This window comes from Apodemus sylvaticus, chromosome 4 (genome assembly GCF_947179515.1).
Source record: "Apodemus sylvaticus chromosome 4, mApoSyl1.1, whole genome shotgun sequence".
NCBI classification, from domain to species: domain Eukaryota; kingdom Metazoa; phylum Chordata; class Mammalia; order Rodentia; family Muridae; genus Apodemus; species Apodemus sylvaticus.
In genome coordinates this window covers 20,046,604-20,070,487 of record NC_067475.1, presented here as the reverse complement: position 1 = coordinate 20,070,487, position 23,884 = coordinate 20,046,604, and the positions used below count along the sequence as shown (strand labels likewise).

Below are 23,884 nucleotides of genomic sequence, written 5' to 3'. Positions count from 1 at the left end.
TCTAACACAATAAAATATTTTTTGATTTTGAAGAAACGGAAGTACTACTGATTCTGTCATCAAACAAGGTATACATGTGCCAACTTAGCAGAATGTACCCCATAAAGACTTACAAATATGTCCCAAGAAAGTAAAGCTAAATAAATGCTATCTCAAAGCTATTACACTGACTTCAGAATCAACTAAGCTGATGACACACTGGAACTTGCTCATTCTGACCCTCTCTCCCAGACAACTATTGGAGTTATTTAAAAATACTTAGATCAAGTCTGTTTTTCTTTCCCGTTTGGATACTAGAGCGAACTAGCTAGAAAAACAAGCTTGAAGCTCTTAGTGGGGCAGCAACCAAGGCCCTGGCTTTCATGCTATGTGAGTCACAGTGGCCCAGTGACCTGTGCTGTCAGGTGTTGCTGCCCTCTGACCTGCACTGCTGCTTTCACAGGTGAACTGTGAAACAATCAAGAACCACCAACCATGCCCTAATTTCAAAGGGCTCTCAAACCTTCACTAGGACTCTCTTAGAAATGTCAAATGCTAGCAGTATGTTCTAAAGGAGAGTCATTTTGCTCTTTTAAATGACATACTTCCAGGTACGAAATAATAGAAACATAAGAGCCTGGGTTATAGTCAGTGTGCGATGTTAAGGGTAGAGGGTATATTCTCAAGGAAAGCCACTAGCTAAAGTTATATACTAACCATTATTCACCTTTTCTTTTTTCTTTTTTCTTTTTAAAATCTCAATATGTTTTTTTTTCCGATGTATTTTTTATTTACATTTCAAAATGATTTCCCCTTTTCTGGCCCCCCCACTCCCCAAAAGTCACATAAGTCCCCTTCCCTCCCCCTGTTCTCCCATCCACCCTTTCCCACTTCCCTGTTCTGGTTTTGCCCTATACTGCTACACTGAGTCTTTCCAGAACCAAGGGGCCACTCCTCCGTTTTTCTTGTACCTCATTTGATGTATGGATTATGTTTTGGGTATTCCAGTTTTCTAGGCTAATATCCACTTATTAGTGAGTGCATACCATGATTCATCTTTTGAGACTGGGTTACCTCACTTAGTATGATGTTCTCCAGCTCCATCCATTTGCCTAAGAATTTCATGAATTCATTGTTTCTAATGGCTGAATAGTACTCCATTGTGTATATATACCACATTTTTTGCATCCATTCTTCTGTTGAGGGATAGCTGGGTTCTTTCCAGCTTCTGGCTATTATAAATAGGGCTGCTATGAACATAGTGGAGCATGTATCTTTATTACATGCTGGGGAATCCTCTGGGTATATGCCCAGGAGTAGTATAGCCGGATCTTCCAGAAGTGACGTGCCCAGTATTCTGAGGAACCGACAGACTGATTTGCAGAGTGGTTGTACCAATTTGCAACCCCACCAACAGTGGAGAAGTGTTCCTCTTTCTCCACATCCTCGCCAACACCTACTGTCTCCTAAATTTCCTTCAGATACCTAAGGGTTGCAATCAAACTTCCCCCAAGGTAGGTAGCCTGTCCAGTGCTTCAGTTTATACATGTATATTCTATTCACACTTTTTATAAAGCTCCTGTGTCTGGGCCAATCTGCAGAGTTCATTTCCTGGGATGTTGGCTCACAGTGGCAAAGCAGTACCTTCTCCAAGAGCTGTAGTATAGATATAGTTTACATTACATGGGAAGCATTTGTGCTACACAGATGAATCCTAATCAAAACCTCTATCTGCTGTCACGGAGCCTCACTTCTCACTAAGCCATGGGATAATAAATGAATTCCTGGTGTATCTATAATGTGTAAGTCACAAATAAACTAAGTCTGCTATATTGAATATTAAAATAAATAAATAAATAAAAAAGAGCCTGGGTTATAGTTGCTGTCTGATTTGCTTATTAAGACTTGGAGAAGAAAGAACTCTATCCCCCTCTTGTGGTTATTTTAATGTAGTGTTTTACCCAGGAATTTTTTTTTTTTAATTCCATATATTCTTTATTTACATTTCAAATGATTTCCCCCTTTTCTGGCTCCCCACTCCCGGAAAGTCACATAAGCCCTTTTCCCTCCTCCTGTTCCCCCATTTACCCCTTCCCACTTCCCTGTTCTGATATTGTCCTATACTGCTGCACTGAGTCTTTCCAGAACCAGGGGCCACTCCTCGGTTCTTCTTGGACATCATTTAATATGTGGATTATGTCTTGGGTATTCAAAGTTTCTAGGCTAATATCCACTTATCAGTGAGTGCATACCATGACTAATCTTTTGAGACTGGGTTATCTCACTTAGTATGATGTTCTCCAGTTCCATCCATTTGTCTAAGAATTTCATGAATTCATTGTTTCTAATTGTGTAAATATACCACATATTTTGTATCCATTCCTCCATTGAGGGACACCTGGGTTCTTTCCAGCTTCTGGCTACTACAAATAGGGCTGCTATGAACATAGTGGAGCATGTGTCTTTATTACATGCAGGGGAATCCTCTGAGTATGTGCCCAGAAGTGGTATAGCAGGGTCCTCCAGAAGTGTCATGCCCAGATTTCTGAGGAACCACCAGACTGATTTCCAAGGTGGTTGCACCATCTTGCAATCCCACCAGCTTTGGAGGAGTGTTCCTCTTTCTCCACATCCTCGCCAACACCTGCTATCCCCTGAGTTTTTGACCTTAGCCATTCTGACTGGTGTGAGGTGAAATCTTAGGGTTGTTTTGATTTGCATTTCCCTAATGATTAATGATGTTGAACATTTCTTAAGGTGCTTCTCAGCCCTCCGAAGTTCTTCATGTGAAAATTATTTGTTTAGCTCTGTACCCCACTTTTTAATAGGGTTATTTGGTTTTCTGGGTTCTACATTCTTGAGTTCTTTGTATATATTAGATATTAGCCCTCTGTCAGATTTAGGGTTGAAGATCCTTTCCCAGTCTGTTGGTTGACGTTTTGTCCTTTTGACAGTGTCCTTTGCCTTACAGAAACTTTGTAATTTTATGAGATCCCATTTGTCAATTCTTGATCTTAGTGCGTAAGCTATTGGTGTTCTGTTCAGGAACTTTTTCCCTGTGCCCATGTCCTCAAGGGTCTTCCCCAGTTTCTTTTCTATTAGTTTCAGTGTATCAGGTTTTATGTGGAGGTCCTTGATCCACTTGGAGTTGAGCTTAGTACAAGGAGATAAGAATGGATCCATTTGCATTCTTCTGCATGCTGACCTCCAATTGAACCAGCACCATTTGTTGAAAAGACTATCTTTTTTCCACTGGATGCTTTCAGCTCCTTTGTTGAAGATCAAGTGACCATCGGTGTGTGGGTTCATTTCTGGGTCTTCAATCCTATTCCACTGATCCGCTTGCCTGACATTGTACCAATACCATGCAGTTTTTATCATTATTGCTCTATAGAAATGTTTGAGGTCTGGGATACTGATTCCCCCAGAAGTTCTTTTACTGTTGAGAATAGTTTTAGCTATCCTGGGATTTTTGTTATTCAAGATGAATTTGAGAATTGCTCTTTCTAGCTCTATGAAGAACTGAGTTGAGATTTTGATGGGGATTGCATTGAATCTGTATATTGCTTTTGGCAAGATGGCCATTTTAACTATATTAATCCTGCCAATCTACGAGCATGGAAGATTTTTCCATTTTCTGAGGTCTTCTTATATTTCCTTCTTCAGAGATCTGAAGTTCTTGTCATATAGGTCTTTCACTTGTTTGATTAGTGTCACACCAAGACACTTTATGCTGTTTGTGGCTATTGTGAAGGGTGTCATTTCCCTAATTTCTTTCTCAGTCTGCTTATCCTTTGAGTATAGGAAGGCTACTGATTTGTTTGAGTTGATTTTGTAACCAGCCACTCTGCTGAAGTTGTTTATCAGCTGTAGGAGTTCTCTGGTAGAATTTTTTAGGTCACTTAAGTATACTATCATATCATCTGCAAATAGTGATAGTTTGGCTTCTTCCTTTCCAATTTGTATCCCCTTTATCTCCTTATGTTGTCTAATTGCTCTAGCTAGGACTTCAAGAACTATATTGAAAAGATATGGAGAGAGGGGGCAGCCTTGTCTAGTCCCTGATTTTAATGGGATTGCTTCAAGTTTCTCTCCATTTAGTTTGATGTTGGCTACCGGTTTGCTGTATATTGCTTTTACTATGTTTAGAAATGGGCCTTGAATTCCTGTCCTTTCCAAGACTTTTAGCATGAAAGGATGCTGAATTTTGTCAAATGCTCTTTCAGCATCTAATGAAATGATCGTGTGGCTTTTTTCTTTGAGTTTGTTTATATAGTGGATAGCATTGATGGATTTCCATATATTGAACCATCCCAGCATCCCTGGGATGAAGCCTACATGATCATGGTGGATGATCGTTTTGATGTGTTCTTGGATTTGGTGGGCAAGAATTTTATTGAGTATTTTTGCATCAATATTCATAAGGGAAATTGGCCTGAAATTCTCTTTCTTAGTTGGATCTTTGTGTGAATATATCTAACAGAGAACTGATATCTAGAGTACACAAACAACTCGAAATGAAAATATCAAGAGGGCTATGGAACTGACCAGGGTTCTTCATGAGCTGAAATACAAATGGCTAATAAGGTGTTCAACATCTTTCAACCATTAGGGAACACAAATATGTCATTTTGTATAAGGGGTTTGTACATCTGCAAGTGAGCTTGAGTCAATTTTCCAGGCATACTGAGGGACAACTGTTCTTGGAGCTTCTCCACAGAATCAACAGCATGTAAGAAACACCACTGTGGCATGAATTATCGGAGAGCCTGCTGGTATTGGTTACTGTGAAACAAAGAAGGTTCATAATGTGCATACACCATTCTCCAGGGTAGGAAATCACATTTTCAGGCACACTGCATTTGAAATGTTACCAGGACACACCAGGCATTTCAAAGGACTTGAGGATACTGGAGATCATCAGACACAAGATAGCAAATCAATGGTCAGGTAGTGTAAGGAACTAACTTAGATGACACATTATCCAGAAGGAGGGAAAGCAAGTGAACTGAGAAGTGAAGCTGAACGGGGTTGGTATAGCCCCATCCTTTTAACAAATGTTCGTCTGTGTGTGTGTGTGTGTGTGTGTGTGTGTGTGTCTGTGCGCGCGCACCTGGGTGCATGGGTGCATGTGCTGTGAAAGCCTGAGGCCAACCTTGGGGCTGATTCCCAGGTGCCATCTGTCTAGTTTTATGAGACAGGGTCTCGCCCTGGCCTGGGACATGCTGATAGGTCAGGTTGGCAGGCTATGGTGCACTAGAGATCCTCTGGTTTCTGTCTCCCCGTGCTCGGATTACAAGCACATACAGCTATGCAGACTTTTTAAAATGAGTTCTGGGGGCTAAACTCAGACTTTCTGGCTAATATGTAAGGTACTGACCAACTAAGCTACCTACCTACTCCTAGCATGGCTATTTCTGTCATTATACCCATAGACATTGTGTCGGAGAAACAGTAGATGGTTTAGAATTCCTGAATTTTATATATCAGAAGATGGAGTGTCGGAGAGATGAATATTTGCATTGGAAGTTCTTATCTACAGGGGTGTCCAAGAATTTAGCCTTCTTCACTGAGCCTGAAGTGTTGTGTGTCAGTATTTAAACACCTCCTTTCCAGTACTTTGTGCTCTTCTCCCTTCTGGCTTTATATGTCTCCAGAACAAGCAAAGGACACATTTGAGGCACAGAGGATGATGCTAAGACACTCTGAAGAGCAAAGCAGCCTCTGATAGTTGTTCCTGAGTCTTAAATCATTGAGAATGGTTTTCACTAGCAAAGTACATGCTAAAACACATTTTCAGAATTTCATTCTAGAAAAGCCAAAAGTGAAGGATTTCTTTGGAATACCTGCTTGGTTTGGACGCTGCCAGCTTGGTGACTTGCCGCTGGTGGATCCTACAGGCTTGAAAGCAGCCGCAGACCTGAGGCCAGCCACCGCTGGCCTGCTCGCACCTGGGCTCTCCGGCCCCTCAGATGCGCTCAGAGGTGAAGCTCCAGATGAAGCTGACTGCTGAGAAGGCCCCTGGGTGCTGCTGCAAGGAAAGGAAGGGAACAGCTGTGGTGAAGTGAATCAATCGAACTCAGCAATGAGTCTTTCTTCTTCAAACCTATTAAATCCTTAAGGAAAACAAAATAGCCATGAATTTTTATTTTTAAAAAAGAAAACTGCAAGAGTGGGTTGGGAGAATAGAACACGTGACATTAAGTGGGAAGCAGAACACTGGGGTGGGGAGTGTAGGTGGGGAGTTAGAGAAAAGCAGAGAAGGAAATCAACAAAGCAAGCATAAATGAAAATGCTATAAGGAAGTCTGCTACTTTACAGACAAATAATACACAATTGTGAAATCATGAAGGACTTCCCTTTGTTAAGACGAAAAAGTGGTTAACATTTTTTTCTGTATGATGGAATTTTCAAATAGTCTACAATAGGTTATATAACCAATCCTCACAGTGAATTTTCCCTCTACGTTCCTAGTTAACATTTCAAAAGAATCATGAGACCAAGAGCATTAGTTGCTGGAGTATCCTTAATAACCTGTATGAAGCAGCATCAACGTTGCTCTTTTTACACAGTCTTCTGGGACTTTACGAACTGTTTCCCTGTCACCATTTTCCACTGTATAGTCACCCAGCCATTCAGTAGTGCTCAGACATCTACCATAAGGCGGACGGTATAACAAAGAGACAGTATCTCCTGCCTTGTAGAATGCCCAGGAAAGACGAGATCTAGCTACTATTAACTTTTCTCAATTCCGATAGGCAATTATTTGCTTTTAGAGTCTATTATCTAAACTAAATAAGGTCATTAATACTTTAATGATAAAAAACCATGTGGTTTAAGTAGAATAATTAAATATAAGATTCGTAACTTATTTAGGACATAGAAGGCAAGCTTAACATATGAAAGGCTAATAAACATTGAACGATAAAATACCTATATTCTCAATATATTTACTCATTACAAACAAATTAGTTTTAAAGCACTATATATGGGAACTTCTTATTCTGAGATAAATTACTCATGTATATTACACAAAATAATGAGCTACATAATCATAACTCTAAGGAAAGAGCTTACACACAAAAATAAAATCCAGAAACACTAAAAGTGCAAACCCTTGCCATTTAATCATCTGAAGGAATTACAATTGACTTCCAGGATATATCTTCCAAACTTATGAGTCAGTAAAGTGGATGACAGGAATCCCATGCCAGACAGTGAATCTGCGTGTCGGAAGTGGCAGCACTACATGGCCCAAGGTATGAAAACCCTTGAGTGGCCCTGGCAACCTTACACATAGTCTATGCGGTTACCTGTTGTGTACTCCTCATAAACCCAATCTGCAGCGAGACGGATGCGGTTCAATAAAGGATGCACTCCTAATACGGAAAACCATTCAAAGGACAATGTCGGTACCTTACACACTGAAAGTCCTGACTCAGCTGAGAGGCGCTAAGGCAGAAGGTGGGAACTCTAAATGGAAGTGGCCAATAAGAGAGAGGAGAACTGAGTTACAGTTCAGCATGCCAGCCATACCTTTAAGACATGGCTATAATCTATAGGTCTAATTCAGCTCTCCTGTGGTGTCACAGAAACTATGGATTCTGGATATCCTTATTCTCCGTGCTACACTTTATATTTTTCTTTCCAGGCAGACTTTGTACAGCAGGTTCCCTCCAACACCTTCCTTTTATAAGCATCCAAATTCTACCTGTGCTTAGTGGAAGAACTAAGAGTACCACTTAGTGCTGTGGTCTACGATAAGCAGTTATCACAATCAACTTACATTTAACTCCTCAAGCTGCTACAAGTAGAGACACTTGTAATTCACTTATCTCTTTATATCACTCATTTAAGATCATTCACCTGTGATCGCTGTTTTAAACACTGTGAGTTTTCTATATATCTAGTCTTCACTTCATTGTACATTACTTGACGAGGGAACTCTGCCGTGCTAGGGGTCTATTACTTAACCTTGGTAACTTTCTTCATCTTCAAACAGTACAAATATATTGCCTTTCTTCCAGGGTTACAACAAGCACAAACTAAAATTCTAAGTATTGCTCATAAAGTACTTGTACAATGGTCAGCACAGAGTTATGTATTGAAAATGGCACTGGTGCTTGCTTTGGCAGCACATATACTAAAATTGGAACATACAGAGAAGATTAGCATGGCCCCTGCGCAAGGATGACATGCAAATTCATGAAGCATTCCGTATTAAAAAAAAGAAAGAAAAAGAAAAAGAAAATGGCACTGATGACTGTCTATGTTTTAAGTATGTAGTTCAATGGTAAAAATATTATTAGTAAATACAGTTACTAAATTAAAACTTCATATAACAATTTACTTATAAATACAGTTTCAGTCCTGGATTTTATGGTTAGGGTTAGGGATACAATTTTAAATTACAATTTTTTTAAATTACATAAAAAGTCCTATGAAGATTATTGTAAGCTAGCCTAAATTTAATTTAGGTTGTATTTTTTTTTATATAAAGGTTTATATAATTCGCTCTCCCATGGCACATAATACTTAAATTTTAAACTTACTCTTCAGACATTAAGGATTTTAGGCACACTATAGAGAAGCTGTACAAATCTAAGTCATATGTACTCATGTACACTGTTTATTTTTCCAATGATCGAATCAGAACCCAGATTCTCTATTCTTAAGACAAGCCATGCTCCTAGCTCTATACTCTTGATTTTGAAACTCGGTATCATACAAAAGCTAAGCTAAGGGAGAAGATGCACTAGTACTATATCCTCTGCTCTTTTTGTAGTAGCCTTCTTCTCACTGTTGGTGAGGGTCTTCTCAGAAAACCAGCATTCCTTCATTTCAGAATGCTATTAGCCTGCTACTCTGTCTCAAATATCAACCTATGTGCTGTCTGTATCACTGTTGATAAAAGGCCCAGTACAGCCTGCTAACGTTCCCTCTCACGGGTCCCCACGGGCTTCTTTCAGGTGGAATTGCAGGCACACCTGTGTGACGGTGAACCAAGGGCTCTGATGGAGGACATTTACATAAAGTGCAGTTCAACTACACTCAAGAACCCCAAAGTTAACAATTTCATTTTCCCCCTTAGAGATGGTCTGCTCTCCCTGCCACCAGCTTAAACACCTTACTGAAAAGTAATAGAACTGTAGTTCAGCATACTGAGGATCTCTGTAACGCTGGGAGATTTTGTCATAAAGTATGTTCTCTAGCTGACTCACTGAGATCACACATTTAGCCAACCCTGGGGTATTTTTATCTCTGTATTATGCTTTGTAACTTTTGGGTTAACCATTAATTTTGTTGTTGTTGTTGTTGTTTCTGAATTTCTACAGTGTGGCTCTGGAATGGCTTACGTGGCTGCCTATGGCACGGTAGGTCATGGTGAACCCTTGAGGAGGTGAGTATCATTGGGAGGCAGTCAGATGACAAGCAGTGTGTCCTTACAGCCGGCTCAGGGACCCATCCCCTCTCTTTCCCTTCCTTTCCCGCCACTGTGAGGTTAAGCAGCTCAGCTCTAAGCATTTGATCCAGACCACGATGCTTTGCATCCCACAGGCACAAAAGCAATGGAGTCAGGCAGCCATGCACTGAAACCCCAATCCATGAGCCACACGAATCTTTACGTCCACACAAACTGCCTATCTCGTGTATATTATCACAGCCATATAAAGCTGAACACACGCATTTCGCACATATAGTAAAAATTAACTTTTCAGGTAAAATTCTCATGTATATGGACTATAAGATAGGAGTCAGCCATAGTAATTATATTGCTTTCCATCTTTTGAAAACGCATGGCTTATTAATCATTTTACTATGCTACTACAGCTATAGCCACATGATAAAAGTCCGGATTCCACTACCGTTTAAATGTTGGCACAATTATTCAAGACTTTATGCCAATCATCAAGAGTGCTATTGAAGACACTACAGTGAGTTAGAAGGTGAGCTGATAGGCAAACGAGAGAGCATGCATGTGTGTGGGCACTGCATTGAAACTGCAGCTAATTCCAAACTGGTTATGTCAGTTCTGTAACGTTTCATCTGGCCTGTTACCATCGTAACCTGTTGTTAGAGGAAACAATCTTCCACAGGCCATGTTCCCTCCCATAGTACCTGCTCTTCATAACATGGATAGAGCCACTTGACTCCTCAGAGGACTGAAGACAGGAAAGAGCTAGAGACTTGGGAACAGTGCTGATGCAAAGAGCATCCAGAAGGGACCGGGAGTTTTCAGGGCCGGAGAGCCTGCCAAGCGTTCAGAGAAGGGTGTCAGTGAAAACTTGGTGTCCACAAAAGAAAGCCAGTTTTCGGACTATGATCTGAGACTTTTCCCTTAGGAGTGAGAGAGAGACAGGGAGGAGGAAGAGAGACATGAAAAGCAGTGTGGACAGTGAATAGAAACACCATGAATTCATTGTATTATTTTACTCATCTATATAAAATTGATGAAATTTGGCTGGGGAGGACAGCACACACCTTCAATCCCAGTACTTGAGAGACAGAGTCAGGCAGATGGCTCTTTCTGTGAGTTGGATTTAAAACAGCCTGGTCTACAAAGTAAGTTCCTCAGGCAGCTAGAGCTATGCAGAGAGACCTTGTCTCAAATACAAAAACAACTAAGGAAATTTTTATTACAGTCATGCAAGGCTAGCTTCAAAACCATTTAAACCTATAAATGTGATAGAAATAACAGAAACAAGGGACACAGAAGGGCTATTACAGCGAGTAATTAGGCGTTAATTCATTGTGTATTCGCTGTGGAAATTGGTAGAATCATCAGAAATTTAATTTCTACCTGACTCAGCCTCAACAACAACTGACAGTGGTAAAACTCTCAAGTCTGTAAGAATGTAACACATACTAGTGAGCACAACTGAGTAATACGCTGTAAGTAGTAGCTGGGAAAACAGAGCCACGGCTGCTTTTCAAGAACATTCTCCAGTCCCAGGGATTTCCTTACAGCCTGTGTGAAAGGCATACGACACAAGGGGGAGCTTGTTACAGAACCCTGCTCCTGCACAGGTCAGCTCTCTCTGAAGTGACCTCGTGGACACTGGGAGATGCTGGCACCACAGACATGCACTGCACACACACAGCTACCTGGTTTTTGCAGCAAGAGCAGCAGACACAGTGGCAGCCGCACCACTGACAGCTACAGCACTGTATCGAGCAGGAGAGGAGAAGGCAGAAAAGTTGGCAAACCCTTCCAAAGTACCTTCTACAGTTCTTGTTGAGCTGCTTACACTGATGGGGAAAGAAAGGCAGGGCAAGAAAAATAAAAGTAAGAAAAGACAGCAGACTAAACGCACGTCAGCACCCATGCAAGTCAGCATCAATATTCAGACATGAAGGAGAATCACATAAAAGGGGCACAGTTGTTTAAGTCACTTAGATCCCAAATTTCAGACATTTATATTTAATGCGTAAGCCTATCTAAAATTGACTGGTTTTCACCAAGTACAATGTAATGTCAACTACATCCAAATTGTAGATCATGTATTTGAAGAGTGATACATATGCAACTAAGAAGAAAATGAACCTGAAAATACACTGTATCCCTATACACAGAGATAAAGGGACTTTCCTAAAAAGGTCTTTACATAAGAAGTGGTCTGGGAGTAGACAAAAACCAAGGGGCATGGCATTTTAATGAGAAATGGTTTTAGAAGCAGAACCGACTACATGTTCAGCAGCAACAGCTTTATTAACATAAACAAGAAAAAAACTTTAAAGTAATATAAGTTGAACTATTCTGGATGGTAAGAATCTTTGCAAAAATAAAACTACTTAAGAATATAAATAAACAAAGCATCTTCTCTGCAAAAGCCCCCATTTCTATTTTGACTTAGCTGTCATTTAGATATTTAAATGAGATAAAATTTCATATTCAGAAGTGTCCTTATGACTTAAAATAATTATTTTTTTCTTCTTTTACAAATAGTAAAATATCTGAGCAGGAATTTATATTCCAGCATTAGGAATGGAGTACTCTCAAAACTGGTGATCAAGATTTAATTGAAAATTTTCTAATTAAGTAGGATAGTCTAAAAACATGGTGTGGGATTTTCTCCTTATCTTCCTCAATAGATGAAAGTTACCAATAATAATATTGCTATAGCACTATAACTCTTTTTTGGTTTAAAGAGTTGTGCCAATGGCTACCTCCAACACATGATGAGGCAAAATCCACAAAGGTTATCTATCAAGAACTGACTCCATCGATGTAATTAATTATATAAATCACTGGAAAGAAACTGAAGAAACTATAGGAAGTCAGTTTCAATATATTATATAGAAACAAAGGTGATCTACCTATCTGTAGTCGGAACAATATGGCTAAGTTTTAACAACTGCTATGAAGAGTTAGTAAAGAGGAGTGGAGAGGGAAAATGAAGATGCATTAGTACAGTGAGGACATGTGAGTGCTAGGGGTAAAGGCAGTTTCCAAAAGGTTCACTGTGTGGGTTTCTCAGTTACTCCTGTCTTTGAGTCAATGGTTACTATGGAGGAAAAGTGATGGTGAATAAGAAATAGAAACAAGGTTTAAAATAATTAGCTAAATATGTAACAGTAAGCCATCCTGTAGTCCAGCAAAGGAGGAAACTAATGAAGTTCTACCCTCCAATGGTTAAAAAAATAATAAATATGAAAGAACTATCAATGCCTTGCAGGTTCTCTATCATCTAAGAACAAGTCTGACTGAAGAATGAAATCTCTCTCTGCCTCTCTTCTTTCAGAGGTAAATGACTGAACTGAAGAGCAGACTTAAGCCAAACAGATACTGTATCTCAAAGTGAATAAACAAAAGGCACAAACTTCTTCATTCTGTATTAGAAGTTAAAAACTAAACCAAAGCACACATAGAATATAAAAGTAGACTAAAGCAGTGTCCTGAGGCTAAGTATGTCTGTTAATGACATTAGCTCCTTAATCCCCAACCGTGCTCCCATTTTCAGTGAGTTTAGTAGTTAGAGTCATCACCAGCACTGCAATGGAAAAAGAACTCTACCTAGAGTAAGTGGCTGCTTCCTTAGAAACTGTGGCTACTTGACTAGGAAAATTTAACACCTGGGGAGCTGCAGGTGGGTGTGGCCCGTTCTTAAGTGGGTCTTCCAATGAACTGTAGAACCTAAGTTTTCAGAAGTGAAAAAACAAGGCAAGATTAATGTAAATTGAGACAGTGTTTACCATGCATACCGTCATTAACTGTCAGCAATTCACATCTAGGAATGCTGTAATGGGTTCTTATTTCTAGCTCTGTATCTACAAACCAAATCCAAACCACATCCTCATGACCAAATATAGGCTCTTCTCCCAAACCACTCAACATGGCTAAGCCCACATGATAACAGATTCTGCTTAAAGGGAAAGGTGGCTGCAAATTCCCATTCACTGATTAAGCAGCTTTGAATTACTTTAAAAGATTTAAACTCCAAGAACATACTAAGGTGTCAACATTTCACATATAATACAAGTCACATGAAATGTGGACCAATTCTGCCCCTACTGTTTCCACTGGCTTGGGTAATGGACTACATTTTTGTAGATCTGAAATCATAGGGATGGTATACATCTTGATGTATGTAAAGAAAGTAGTTTATCTAGTTACACAGCTAACAGGTGCAAGCAGCTGTGGTGATTTTTTTATTTAATTAAATTTTTTATAATAACACTTGCATACAATTTATTGTATTGATATTCTCAATTCCTACACACCCCTTTTAAACATTTTACAACTTATATAAATACGTATTTTAAAGATGTTCTTTGATCAAAGCCCCCCAGCACCCACTGTATTCCTCTTTCCCAAATCTCTCTCCTACTTTCAGGTTCTGTTTTCACTCACGTTTTGCTGTTTTTTTAAAATATACCTATGCCAATTTTTCTTTAGGATGCAATATTAAATTTAGAAGAAATATTAGCAGGTAAAGAAAAGATGGAAACAACAAAATGTTGGTTTCAAAGCAAGCAAGCACCAAATATAACATTGGGAAGATTTCACAAGAAAAATACAAAGTTGCCCATTTTCTTAAAAAACCCATATATGGAAAAATGGAATTGGTCAGCCATATTTCACTGATTCTTATACGGAAAATGTAAATTTAAGGGAAACAGGCAGAAAAGGAGCATTTGTATTGCCATTTTTTTTATTTAGAATTGGTCATCTATTAAAGTTCTGAAAAATTGCAACAACTTGAGAAACTGACATACAGAAATAAAGTTCCTTGAGAGGTACATACAAAACTAAAAGAAATTACACAGCACAAGTTAGTAAACTATAGTCCAATGTCCAAAACCAGCCACCATCTTACTCTACAAAGACTACAAACTGAAAATAGTTTCCATATTTCTAAAAAGTTATTTTTTACAAAACTAAGAATATTTCCCATGATTTCCCTCATGCAAATTACATGGCATCATATTTCAGTACATATATATAAAGTTTTATTGGGATATGTTAAGCTCATTCATTTATGTATGTATGTCTATTAATAGTATGTGGAGAGTTGAGTAATTATAGCACACTAAATTACCCACAAAATTCGATGTGTTTGTGTTCTGGACATTTAGTAAGCCAAAAGGGAAAAAGAAAAAGGAAATGGAAAAGGAAAATAAGAATAAAAAAAGAAAAAAAGAAAAAGAAAAGAAAGAAAAGGAGTGTAAACACAGTTGGAGTTGACAAAGCGAAAGGTGCCTCCCTTGAGGAAATGCCCCCATGAGATCCAGCTATAAGGCATTTTCTCATCAAGGGAGGAGGGCCCCTTGTGGGTGGTACCATCCCTGGGCTGGTAGCCTTGGGTTCTATAAGAAAGCAAGCTGAGTAAGGCAGGGGAAACAAGCCAGTAAGAAACATCCCTCCATGGCCTGTGCATCAGCTCCTGCTTCCTGACCTGCTTGAGTTCAAGACCTGACCGCCTTCGGTGAGGAACAGCAATGTGGAAGCGTACACTGAATCAATCCTCTCCTCCCCAACTTGGTTCTTGGTCATGCTGTTTTGTGCAGGAATAGAAACCCTGACTAAGACAGCTAACATACTGCCCTTTAAAGTGCAAACCTCGTGACATGTGTTGCTTACATCTTCCAGCACTGAGGTATAGGGATAGCTGACTCTTCTAGCTGTTCTCCAGCATTCTCACTGAGCATTCCTCTCTCTAGCATTCTATTCCTTCTTGAAACAGACCAAACTCTGCTACTTCTGTTTTTCATTACGTCACTGTATCACACCGCACTTGATTAATTTCTAAGCATCCTTCTCAACTCAGTTCAAAGGTACCTCCTCTGTGATATTGTCAATGCTACATGTGTTTATAACACTTTTTGTCTTCTTGCAAGCAATGTATTATTATTATATTGTACTATTTGTGTGAATAATTTGTTTAAAGTCAGACTCTCACTAAGCAAAACTTTTCCATATTTCAGAAACCATGATATAGACAAATACAAAATTGAATATAATACTTATCATAAGTTAAATATTTACGAACTGAAGTAGTGAAACTTCCTGTTTTCAAATACAGAGTCTATGATAATGTGTATATGTTTGTCTTAGAACATTTGTAGCTCTATAGATATATCATAGTCCAACTAAACAAACATTATTGTCTAAGAAAGACACATGACCAAAGAAATGACTAGGGTTCAAAAACATGCATAGAACGTGTTTTGAATCATAACAAGCCCTTGTATTTTAAGAGAACTATAAAGCATCATAATTATTTACATGCTAATAATCAGAGTTTATGTGTAAAAGACTGGGCTGAAGAAGTTTTTTGATGCTTCTAAAAGCTATTCTGACTGAAAATATTTGAGGATTAAAATTTATATAATACTTTTAAAAGCTAGATTTCTCAAGTTCTGAACAATGCAATTGGGAAGTTTTCCATGTGTCATACACAATTACCTAGTTGTTATTTAGCCAGTTTGTAAAAGACAAGGTTTATGAGAGACTTTAAAACTACTAACATGGAGCAGACATCAGCATGCTCTCATACGGACAGTCCCTAATAGTCATTCCTTTTAGTGTTCAGAGTTTTGATTATCAGCACATTCAAAGCAGTCAACTTTCCGCCTTGGCTGCTGCTTGACTAAGCTTTCGATTTCCACAAGAAAGGTCTGAAGTTTTTGCTTCTCAGATACATCTGCAAAGCCGGGCTTGCAGCCTTTGGCTGCTTTTCTCAGGGAAAATGAACAAAGAGCTATTTGTGGACTGTGTTTTTCTTTGCAACCATGCCTAAGTGTTTCCATTTGCACTCATATTAATAATCTATCTAGGCAAATCAGTTGCTACCATCTTCACCATTCTGCAGGATCAAATGAGAGAATGCTCTCAACTGAGGTCTCCTACATCAAGTATTACATACATGTGCCCTTCAAAATGCAATAGTTCTTTTAAAGACATCATCAATAACAGCTGTGACTCTAACCAAACAAGCTAAAGATCTGTATGACAAGAACTTCAAGTCTCTGAAGAAGGAAATTGAAGAAGACCTCAGAAAAAACATGGAAAAATCTTCCATGCTCATGGATTGGCAGGATTAATATAACTAAAATGGCCATCTTGCCAAAAGCAATATACAGATTCAATGCAATCCCCATCAAAATCCCAACTCAGTTCTTCATAGAGTTAGAAAGAGCAATTCTCAAATTCATCTGGAATAACAAAAACCCAGGATAGCTAAAACTATTCTCAACAGTAAAAGAACTTCTGGGGGGAATCAGTATCCCTGACCTCAAGCAATACTATAGAGCAATAGTGTTAAAAACTGCATGGTATTTGTATAGTGACAGGCAGGTGGACCAATGAAATAGGACTGAAGATCCAGAAATGAACCCACACACCTATGGCCACTTGATCTTCGACAAAGGAGCTGAAAACATCCAGTGGAAAAAAAGATAGCCTTTTCAACAAGTGGTCCTGGTTCAACTACTTCCATCTTCTATTTCCTATGCCCCTTTCAGTCAAATTGAAATGACTGTGTCCTTATCACTTGTCAAACTTCAGCCCCAATATACTCATATTTTTGTCAAGGACACTCACGGCTTCTTTATGATTATAAAGTTGGATTGGCAAATTTGTATCTATCATGTTTTTATGGTGGTTAAAAACTACAAAACATAAAATGTACTTCTGTTATTTTAATGTATAGTTCAGTGTTATTAAATAACATTATGAACCAACTTTTAAGTGTTTTCATCTTGCAAGTCCACAATGCTCACCTACTCTTTAATTGTACTTTGCTTATGTGAGTTTGGCACTGTTGACACGGGGAATAGTCTATTCCCCAGTCTCAGTGTCTTACTTAACTGAACATCTCTTGTTTTCAGTACCACAACCCCACTATTTGCCAGATCAGTATTCCGCTGGCTATGCCTTCTCTCATGTCACCACCTGAGCAATATAATTTGTAGAATGACATATATACTCTTTCATATCTTAAAGTAGCAATGTAACACTGTCTCTATCTCAGTGATCTGTCAACAGTAGCCTGTGCTGTGAATGTTTGTTTAGATTATTTTTGTGTATCATATCAAAAATAACTTTTTTTTCCAAAATGAACTCTTAAGATTTCCCCCAAAGTAAGTTATTCCATTTGATGGCCATAATATTGTTAGGAACTAGAAGAAACCCTTTACCTACATTACCTCCGCCATGACCTCCATTATCACATTATTAATCCATCTTTAACCCATCCCCCTCCTCCATACGCAGCCATCATCCTTTTTCCATCTAGACTAAGCATGTTTACCAGTAGTGTGATAAGTATCTATTTTCTTTCTTACTATTACTTACTATTACTATTTCTTACACTATAACCAAATTTTGTCTAATCTAGTCCTGTCTTTTTTTAGTCACAGTGCCTTAAAATATTTTTTTCTTATCATCCTTTGTATTGAAAACTTCAGTGAAAGCTCTCCTCAAAGGGTCACCTACTAGGTAGAGCCTCTTTCCTCCAATAAGCCTGAACGAAGAACCTCCTTGTGCTGCTATTCCTGCCCATCCATCATTTCCTAGGCTCATATTCACCCTTTCTGTCTTTCCTAATCCAGCTAACTCCCCTCACTGGCAGCACTCACAAATGCTATTCCTTCTGCTCTAACCTCTACACCTTTTTGATGTGGAGCTAGTGCTGTGCTTTAGAGAAGGAGTTGGACTGTAGAAATATTGGAGGATGAGAGTTGGAAATATTACATTTAGGAACAATCCAAGTTGGCTCTGTAAAAATGCTGACAGAAATCAGGAGGTAAGAGTAAGTAAGGGTACTTAAAAAAAAATCTAGACTTTGTGCATATTACATGGAAATTTGGATTGTGTGGCTATCAAATTCCAAGACTTAAGCTTAGTTTTGGGAAAACATATCCCATAATTGAAATAAGTCAAAGGATTTCATACCCCAGGTATTCGATGATTTAACACACTGCCACTAGGGTAACTGATAACAACTGTAGAATGAAGCAAAGAGGAGGCCCTGAGACAGGTGCTACAGCCAGAATTGGGGGACCCAGAGATGAGACCATGACACAGTCCAGTCTGGGATTTACAGAAGGTTAAATGGTTGGTTATCCATGAACCTTAACGAGGAGAGTAAGAGACTGATGAGCTGTGTGAAGTGGTTTATGCTGAGGATTAAATACATGGACATCCCTAAGTAGTGACTGACCTCAGCCTTCTCTTTCCTATTGTACACCATGCTCCATATATAAGCCACACGGTAAACTAAACCCCCCTTGTATTTCTTGTCACTCTGTATGTCCTTCTTCGCTTCGCCAGCATTCTCGTTCCCCTGGGGTCTAGCACCTGGAAAGTGAGTGGCACAAAGTAAGGACTTCATAAGCTTTTGCTGAACTTTTTTTTTTTTTATGCCAAGGTCTTCTGCCACCTAAGCTCACCCTGAACTTTCCATTCTCCTCTCTCACCACCCTATGTAACTACAAGTTCAGGTGCAGGGCACTGGCACTTGTTCTAGATTACTACTTATAAAGCCAAACACAATGTAAATGTTAAGGAAATAGGTATGATATTGTGGAGAGAATGGCTGGGAATAAAAGTCTATACAATCTAGATGGAAAAAAGTTTAGATTCATAGTTGGGTGGACTTAGGACCCACAGATGTGAGGGCCAAAGGAACTAAGTGTGACCCTGAGCCATTGCTAATCTATGAGGGCTGCAATGAAAGCAAAATGTTCAATGTGTAATATAACAATTCCTGATGCAAAAATACATCGATGCACAGGAATTTCTTGGCTACTTGTTTCTTTGTTTTTCAGGATTGTTGTGTATAAAGCTCTTGCAAACCAATATCAAGAATTGAAAGGTAATATACCATGTGGTATCTACTAGCACTGCACTTGTGTGTCTATATATATAGGAGCTTCAAAAAACATCACAGAAGGTGAGGGGGAGAAAGGTAATGAATGAGAAGTTCTATGAAATGCTATCTTTTGCGCATGACTGTAAGGTCTTGCTCTTAAAATACAGAGGACTGTATTGGGTATCACAGAAGAGTAATATATGTTGGTTTCAACTGCACATAGATATATTAAATTTCAAATTTTCTATTCACTAGAATTGGCCCAATTTCATAAATTCTTAATATATATTTGAAGGATGATCTGGTAACAGATGCATATATTCACAATACATACAAAATTAGGGGGCAGAGTTGTGGAGGTCTTCACCCAAGTCAATGGTTGATCCTTTAAGCAGTATTTTCTGCTTAAATTCCACCAACCTGATATGAATATGAATACATGGTAATCATTATTAACTGTACAGAAGTCTTACACACCTTTTCTTTGATGATCTGTTGAAATTACTATTTCCCTCAACCTTTTAAAATCCATATTACGGTTGTATGTGACCTAGCTCTTGAGAACTCCTTCTGGGTCTTGTCACTTGTCTTATCTCTCACTAGCCATGTGGTTAAGAACACCATCTAGAGGCTAAATAAATGGCTTAATGGGTAACAGTGCTCGCCACGGAAGTATGAATAACTATTAGAATCCCAGGACTGCAAAAGCTAAAGTGCCAAGAGTCGTAACCCCTATTCTCTTTAGGGAGATGTGAACCAAAGGCAGGAGAATTCCTAAGAAGCCCACAAGACAGCTTGCCTGCCATTTGTAGGAAAAAAAAAAAAAACAACAAAAAAAAAAAAAAAGAGAGAGAAATTTTCTTGAACCAGATGTAAAGGAAAGAGCAGTACCAAAGGCTGTCACCTGATCTACCCACACGCATACCATTGCATGCAAGTGACCAATTTCACACACATATACACGGATACACACCACATGCTCTTTCTCCCTCTCCAAGTTCCCTCTCTAAGAATGTCATCTAGATTTTTATGCCAAGTGTGTTCAAATTTAAACTAGTTTATTTCAAAGTAAACCTTTCCATTTTTGAAAAAGAATATTTTCCTCTTCTTATTCTATTTTCTTTGCCATTCTTTGGCTTAAAAAAATGTAGACAATTCTCCTTAACAATATTCTTTTGTAAATCATTGAGAAAAATATGCCTAGAAGGAAAAAAAATCTGATTCAGAGTATCTTAGAATCAGTTTATATGTGAGCATCAATTCCTTCCAGAGGTGAGTAACTCAAAACAAAAATCTCACAATAAGCACTGACAACACTGCTTCTGTTTCTTTCCCTTTTTTAATGCCCCACATTAATGCTGGTTGGCAGTTTTACTTTATTTTGTTGAGAGAGAGGTGTGTGCTTCTTAGTCTGTATCAGAACCTTGACACAGCCACGTGTAACCTGGGAAGAGAGAGCCTCAATTAAAGAAGCAGCCTGTGGCAATGCTGTGATGAGCTGTCTTCATTGAGATTTGGTGGAAGATGGCCCAGCCGACAGTAGACAGTATCAGCACCGGGCAGGTGTGTCTGGCCAGAGTTCCTTTATGGTTTCTGCTTCAACTTCTTCCTTGACTTCCTGCCCAGAATTCACTCAGTAATGCACTGTGTCCTGGATAGCATAAGCCAAATAAACCCTTTCCTCCCCAAGTTGCCTTAGGTCATGGTGTTTAGCACAGCAACAAAAAGCAATCTAGATTGGGGTTCATTTTCTTAACATCATGTGATATGCTTATAATTTCTTTTATAAGAGCTACAGACGTCTGCTCCCTTTCATGCAGTTTGATACCCTTGATTTTTACTATCTAAACAGGTAATAAAATTTCAAATACCCTAATGTCTAGCCAATACATACAAGTATCTGAAGTTATAACATCTCCCAAAAGTTCATTCTCAGTTTCCTTCTTATGAATTGCCAGACTATGGTGATAAAAAAATAAAGTACATGAAAAAAACAAATTTACCTCAAAAATCTCCCCAGGATTATCCACCTTTAGTGTATTCTGTACAAAGCTGTAAGGCCAGACACCAAAAGAGCAATTAACTGCACAGGCGAGTCCTGTGTGCTGAGCACCTAGCACTAAGGCAGGCACGGGGAAGCTCAACAGACACCTTTCAATAGATACTGAAACGGAGGCCTGGGAGAGAATGCTGGGACAAGGTGAGACAGGCTTGAAGATGGTTGCAATTTAAAAATCAAGTTCTTTAAGAAAGAAATTAAGTTGTTATATTATCCTTCTCATCCTTTACTTTTTATCAAGCAATGTATTGGCTTTATTTATAAGATAAAATAAGAAAAACATCTTCATATAAACATAAAAGCAGAATAGCAGTTTTCTGAAATATTAGTGTAGTTGAAATATATGAAATAAACTAGAATAAAAGGAGGTCAAACGAATCTTCATTGTTTGCCTACTGTCAATGCTACTAAGTGTTACTACAAGTTGTCATTTGCTTCTTGTTAGAAAAAATTAGCCTGCAGGCATCTTGTTGGATACTGCATTTTCAAACAGACAGTAACAACATTGTGTTTATTCTGTGAAGGGCGGGGTGGAAGAAATCAACTGGATCAGCATCTTACCAATCTGACAAGTGTGCCCAAGTTCTGGGGCACTTGGCATGTATTATGGGCTTTATAAATAAATCGAGTCTATATATTAAAACACTGATTCTTATAATAAAGAGCTTTATAAAAGGTAATAAGCCACAGATAATTCAACAAAGTCATAAAGCAGTTTTAAAACTATACAGAGAACAACTTATATATACATAAAAATACAGAGAAACTACTGCCGGAAAGATTCAAGTGTAATAATTACTTATGTTCAGTAGATGGCGATAGCTGCATTAGTCACCAACACACTGTTGCTAAACCATGGAATAACGTACCAACAGAACTTTAAGGGAGATCACGGACAAATACTCTATATGTCAAGACACAAATGACTTGCTTGTGTACCCATTTTTGATTTATGACTCTTTTCCAGATTGTCAAACATACTACACAGGAATGCTTGAGACAGTAGCAGTTAGGGGATTGTAGCTAGCTATTTTCAGAATCTTTTTATAAATTTAGACTGATGTGGGGGCTTTGGATGTAAGTGTGATTGTTAACTGATCTCATAGCAAATATCAGATGGAGAACAATTCTCACTTCCTCTGCAGAGCGTATGAAATGGCAATTTAGGGTAACAAACATGCTTAACTAGCATGCATCCTTGTGTATGTACATATGCATATGCAGGTGTGTGTGCACTTGGGTACATGAATATGTGGACGAGAAATAGTGTCTTGTTCTATTACCATCCACCTTAATCTTAGGATGAGTGCTCCCTGAGCTCACAGCTCATCAACTGGGCAAGCCTAGCTGACCAGCAAGCGCTGGGACTCTTGTCTCCACCTTACTAGCACACAGGACTGGCTTGTTGCATGTGTTTGGGGTTAAACTCAGGTCTTCATGACTGCAAGGGCAAGAAGTTTATTAATAGAACTATGTCCCCAGTCCGTGTGTGTGTGTGTGTGTGTGTGTGTGTCTTAATAAATATGTTTCTGAAATAGAACAATAAAGAAGACATGAGATCGACCAGAAAGTTTTTTCCAACTTTTATGGGCTCATATTTATTCACCTGTGAAAATATTTTTTTAAAAAAAATTAACTTGCAAAAGAATGTATTAGGGAAGTCTCCTGTAGTTTGTTTCTAAATTGTCAATGAATGTGTAAATATGACAGGTCTCTATTCAGAAGTAACTCAGATGCTTTCTTCCAGTGGAAAATCCCACTCTGATGGTCATAAGGCTGGAATCCTATGGGCACCGCTTGGAGCCACAGGCAGCTCTGAAGAGGAGAATCTTCACTCCGCGACTGTTTCAGCTTCATGGTATAACCGGAGATTCCAGTTTGAAACTTTTCACAAACATTTTCATCTGCCAACCATTTCAATTCTTTGAAAAGCAGAAAACCACATCTTGTGCTATAATTCTCTGTGCTTTTATATGTGATGTGTACATATTTGTGTGCATTGTGTCATGTAAATGTATAGGTACGTGTGCCTATGCACACTCATGTGGAGGCCAGAGGAGGATGCTGAACCATGAACCACTCTCCTCACGGCCATGAGAAGCCTCTCTCACGGAATCAGAAGCTCACCCTTCTGCTAGCCCAGCTTTCCACAGAGCTGCCAGAATCCATCTTTCCATGCCCCAGTACTGGAGTTACAGGCACGGACAAGCATGCCTGAATTTCTCTTTACACTGAGTGTTGGAGACGCAAGCACAGGGCCTCGAGCTTACATAGTAAGTGCTCTCACCTGCTGAGCCACCTTCTCACTACAAAATACTAAAACTCCATCCTCTGAGGTGGGATAAAAGAAGGATAAAAGGCTGGCGAGCTATGCTTCACCCTAACAAGTTTAAGCTATTTCTCTTGCTCAAGTAAATTGTTTAGTTTATATTTATTTACACATAAACTGCAAATTATTAATACTCCTTTTAACAGAAAAAAATGATACCATGAAGAGCACTCCTTAAATTTAAATAAGTGGTATCATGTT

General features: G+C 38.8%; 1 protein-coding gene and 1 non-coding gene across 5 annotated transcripts in view; one reads left to right on the top strand and one right to left on the bottom strand.

The window, feature by feature from the left end:
• Pdlim5 (PDZ and LIM domain 5) overlaps nt 1–23,884 on the bottom strand; it is a 174,369-nt gene that overhangs the window by 42,706 nt on the left and 107,779 nt on the right. For 3 of the 4 annotated variants that reach the window (XM_052179129.1, XM_052179132.1, XM_052179131.1), the window contains one exon: nt 5,826–6,010. In XM_052179129.1, the coding sequence (XP_052035089.1) occupies nt 5,826–6,010 (185 nt within the window). The remainder of the gene's footprint in view (nt 1–5,825; nt 6,011–23,884) is intronic. The other variant, XM_052179130.1, reaches the window with a different exon arrangement.
• LOC127683814 (U6 spliceosomal RNA) lies at nt 8,099–8,204 on the top strand. Its single transcript, XR_007977616.1, has one exon. It is a non-coding gene; the product is annotated as a U6 spliceosomal RNA (small nuclear RNA).